This window comes from Oratosquilla oratoria, chromosome 1 (genome assembly GCF_046742065.1).
Source record: "Oratosquilla oratoria isolate Oo_2021 chromosome 1, ASM4674206v1, whole genome shotgun sequence".
Lineage (NCBI taxonomy): Eukaryota > Metazoa > Arthropoda > Malacostraca > Stomatopoda > Squillidae > Oratosquilla > Oratosquilla oratoria.
This window is the reverse complement of record NC_134777.1, coordinates 7,618,403-7,623,402: the sequence shown is the minus strand read 5'-3', so window position 1 is coordinate 7,623,402 and position 5,000 is coordinate 7,618,403. Positions and strand designations below refer to the sequence as shown.

The window sequence follows — 5,000 nt, the reverse complement described above, 5'->3', positions numbered from 1 at the left end:
AAGAAATCCCTTCAGTAAGTGTCAATTTGTCATCCACTCACAACCATTCTCTATTCGTACTTATCTCTGTCCCTCTCCCTTCCTTACTCGACAGACACTTCCCTTATACCAAGGCCCTCTTCACTCCATCCGTCCATTTCATCTCGATCTTCCACTCAAGCTCACTCCATCCACCTCTACCTCCCATACTTTTTTGTTAGTCTTTCTTAAATTATTCTTTCCATAAACCCAAAGCCATTCCAAAACTCTTTGATTATTTCTCTCTAACAACTATCTTTCTACCTCCGCTCTTCTCCTCACTTCCTCATTTCTCACTCCATCCCCGTCATCCTACTTCTCACACTTCATCTCAAACACGTTTAAAATTCTCTTCTCTGCCTGCTTTAAATTCCAATTCGCCATACATTACATAGTTTTGCAAATTACAAAGGACTTTAGGATTTTATCTCAGAAGTCAAAAGTCCATTATAATTTGTTGCCACAGAAGTCAGTTGTAAGTTACAAAGGGGATAGAAGTCAGTTGTAACTTACAACGACTGCAACGTCCACAAAAATTTTGTTTTAACTTAAAAGGGTTACAGAAGCTCTTTGCTGTCTAGAACAGCCGCAGACGTTCATTGTCGCTGGTAACAACGACAGAAGTCCGTTGCAACTTACAACCAACACAAAGGTTCGTTGTAACTTACAACCAACACAAAGGTCCGTTGTAACTTACAACCAACACAAAAGTCCGTTGTAACTTGCAATGACCGTATAAGTAGGAGAGAGGATCTCACCTCACCGGCCTCGGCACCCACGGAGGCCAAGTCGAAAGGGTCAAGTCTAAGATCGTAGTGGAGAGTCAGGCACAGTGCTACCAGCGATGCCACACAGGCACCGAGCCCTCGCACCATCCAAAGACTTCGGATCATCTTTGTCTGCAAAGTAATCGGAGGTGAAGAGTTTAGACCAGGAAGAGCTCAGCCAGTGTCGGTTATCTAGATTACCAGTGATAGGTGTTGTTGTTGTTAGGGACTATGATTTACTAACATGTCTACCCTTATAGATAATCTCACGCCGCTATCGCGGGTTATCTTATATTTCATATATTGGTTTAATAAGTCAAGGGTATCTATACAGGGTGGCCATTGAGAGACTGAATGATATAAAACAGAAATAAGTTTTACAAACACATTTTTAATATCTTATTTTCAAATATAATTCATGGATTTTTTCAGTATTATGTGTGAAAAATCTCACTCGATTCCCTTTATATTCCTGCTCACAAATACAGACTTTCTCCACAGCATTTCCCATAATCGCACGCAAGGGTTCAGGTCCTACACGTCGGGTTTTGGGTTTAATGTTCTCCTTAAATTCTTGAATTGTTCGAAGTTTGTTTATGTTCTTTCGGCTTTAATGTCTTTCTTAAGTTCTTGAATTGTTCGAGGTTTATTTACGTAAACCTGGTCTTTCAGGTAGCCCCACAAAAAGAATTCTGGTGTCATCAAATTAGGTGAACGTGAATGCCAAAATAATTCATACGGTCATGGAAAGTGCTGTGGGAAGAGTCTGTATTTGTGAGCAGGGAAATGGTGGTCGTTCGAGTGAGATTGTTTTTCATACATAATGTTAGAAAAATTAATTATATAAAAAACAAACATATTTTTGTAAAATTTATTTTTGTTTTATATCATTCAGTTTTTCAGTGGCCACCCACTGGTTTGGTTGGTAATTCTGCTTTTTTGTACGAAGTGGAGAGATGATAGTAGTCTTAGTGTTCTGTCGACTAGCCAGTGACAGTTGAACTAGAACAGTCAACTCTTCCTAAAATAATATGTTAACTAAAATCTATCTGAATTTCCAGTTGAATATCTTAAATCTAAATATTCAAACTTATCTAAATCTAAATGAATATTTCTTAAATCATAAGCTGTTTTACTTCTTTGAAAAAAATGACAATTTTTTTTTCATTTATCCAAAGATGATTTCTTTTTTAGCCTCAGTCTAAATTTAGGTAAAAGTCTAAGAAATATATAATATTTGTTTTAATTGAATGTCTTCATTCGAATATCCTCGCATCAATGTCAAAATAAATATAAATTCATCACTGGGAACATTTTCAACTTACCTCTGTTCGTCATCAATTGCTGACCTTCGTCTTGGCCAGAGGGAATAATCAAGGCAAGTTTTTCAACACAATTTTGTAAATCATGTCATTTGATGTTGAATCTTTCGTTCAAAATCCTGACGTTGATTATGTAAAACTTGCCGAAACGTGTGAACTAATATAGATAGTCATAAAATGCAATATAAGGTTAGATAAATGGGGTAAGATGTATTACAAAAATATTACAAAGGCGGAGCATGACGACAGGAAATTTTTTGGTCCATATCTAGGTCGGATGCGAAAAAAAAATCATAATGATAATAGATAGATAAATGAATAAATAAAGAATATAATAATATAAATAATAGATAAAATACACAAATAAATGCATAATAGATAAAATACATAAATAAATGCATAGGTATAGTTAAATATTTACGGAGATTGTCAACGCATTATCAGAAAAGAATATATTGTCTATGAAAACAATGGAATGAATTTTACACTCTTCTGACCTAGAGGCTCAAATTAAATTGAAAGAATTGGAAATAGAGACTCAGAACATAGGTAGATGAAAAGAGGCCCAGCAAATTGAGGCTCAGAAAATTCAGGACGAGGTGTAAATGAAACTAGTAGCCCATGCAGCTGCACAATGTAACCACGAAAGAAACGGTGATATTAACTGAATGAAGATTGTTTCGATGTTACACGATACATCTGACTGTTACTGACGTTCTTAGAGAAAGAACCAGGAGGATTCTATTAATTATAAAAAACAACAACAACAACTAAAACACCAGAATTATAGGGAATGTTCAAGAAGTTTATATGTTGTTGACTATCGCTGTGATTGCGTATGATAATGTCAAAGATAAAATTCTCTGTGCATACAAACTTGTGCCAAAACCCTATAGGATTAAATTCCGTAATTTGAGAAAACAATCTCATACTACCTACAAAGAGTTTGTTTCACAAATCAGTAAAGCCTGTCGACAATGGCTCAATCCTAGTAAAGTGAATATTTCATCCGACTTAATCAAGTTAATTGTGATAGGATAGATCAAGAATAGTGTAAGACTCGATCCACTGGAATCTGTAAAGTCGCGCCTGATGACCGCACTTGTGGAGTGAAGTTACTCAGCGTTTTCGCTACAATCACATTTTCTTTTGTCTTAGCACTTCTAGATTATCCGAACTTATAGTTAACATTTTTTTTTTCACAACTGAATGACATAGAAAATTGCTGGTGCACGGTTCCTTTCAAAAAGAAAGAAAGAAATAAAGGTAAAATGATGTCTTTCCCATAAGCTAGAAGACCAGAAAATAGCCTTAGACTTTCCAGCGCAGTTTTTTTGCCCTCACTAGAATGAAACCATATGGCATAAGTTCAAAACGTAAAGATCATTGGTGAATCAACGACCTATGGGATAATATCCAGACTAAACTAGCTCCATTTTCTGTCGACACAACATTTACACAAACAGGAACAGAACATAGATCCCAAGGAGAGCTAGTCAACATAGGCTTAACTTTTATCTGTCTATATTTTTTTCTTGGATAGTTAAATTCGCCTGACAACAGTCAGAACAGATGCCACGTTCAGACATAGACGCCTAAGATGTAAGCGAAAAGTTATCTCGTATCTGATTAAAATTGACCATGTCACTTGATTGGGATGGGATGGGATGGGATGGAGAATATTGTCACTTGATTGGGATGGGATGGGATGGGATGGGATTGATATGGATTGGGATGATCTCCGCTCAACCGACATCCAGTTTCAGTATGAGCGCGTCAGAAATTACTTTGAACTGAAAAATAGAAGTGAAAATGGAAATAAATGAATAGATAACTGGATAAATAGATAAATGAACAAATAAATGAATAAATAAATAAATAAATATATAGATGAATATATCAATTAATGACTGAATAAAAAATAAATAGAAAGATAAGCAAATAACTAAATAACTAAATAAACAAACAAATAAATAAACAAAAACAAATAAATGAATAAATAAATACATGAATAAATAAGTAAATAGATAAAGAAAGAATGAAAGAAAGACAGAACACAATCGATTCTCACTTTGCTGTCGTCTTTTCTACCTCAAGACAGTCTTCACCAAATGACTCGTCCATAACGACTGCCGTAGCTTCCCCATCATCTTACGTCGACGATGAAGATGACGAAGACAGCGTGTGTTCGTTCGTTCGTGCGATTATCGCCACGGGCATACTGTAGAGCACGGTGATCTGTATTCAAGGACTCTGAGTAGGGGTGTTGCATCAGAGCCTAGTTTTGAAAAGTGGTCCTTTTTCGTTGATGGCCGTTAGTGGGATATGTATATTTGACTAACTTACATTTATTGCGAAATAATGATGTCAATATATAAAACGACGACGTTTCGAGGTAGCTTACAAATTATGATTTCATATATATATACGGAAATCGAATTATGGCCTATTAAAACTCTTCTCATGGGAGCTTACAAATAATGATCCGTAGTATCCTAATTTTCTCGTGAGGAACAAAAATACATAGACATCTGAACCACTGGTTATGTTTGTTCATGCACAATAAGGTTTATGAGTGACGTCATGTCTCTCGGTCCCGGCGAGAAATCACACTAAAGTCTTAGAGGAGTACGTGACGGATATTTTCAGTAGATGTAAACAAACTTGATGCCCCTACTTGAGACTTTTGCGATAACCCTCCGTATTTAATCGTAGTGACGTCACACTGGGGAACGGCTACGGCAGCACAAAAATCGAATCAGTGTTGAAAACTGTTTGAAAGTGTAAATACTCATTTTTCAGAATCGTTCGGTTTTGCTGAGAGATTTCAGCGAATATGTTATTCTTTAATCATGATTTAATTTCTGTATTGCTGTCCTCCAAAAGCTGCGTT

General features: G+C 35.9%; 1 protein-coding gene across 3 annotated transcripts in view; it reads right to left on the bottom strand.

The window, feature by feature from the left end:
• LOC143031916 (putative N-acetylated-alpha-linked acidic dipeptidase) overlaps nt 1-5,000 on the bottom strand; it is an 89,667-nt gene that overhangs the window by 28,530 nt on the left and 56,137 nt on the right. For all 3 annotated transcript variants that reach the window (XM_076196305.1, XM_076196289.1, XM_076196297.1), the window contains exon 2: nt 777-917. In XM_076196305.1, the coding sequence (XP_076052420.1) occupies nt 777-911 (135 nt within the window). In that variant the 5' untranslated portion in view covers nt 912-917. The remainder of the gene's footprint in view (nt 1-776; nt 918-5,000) is intronic.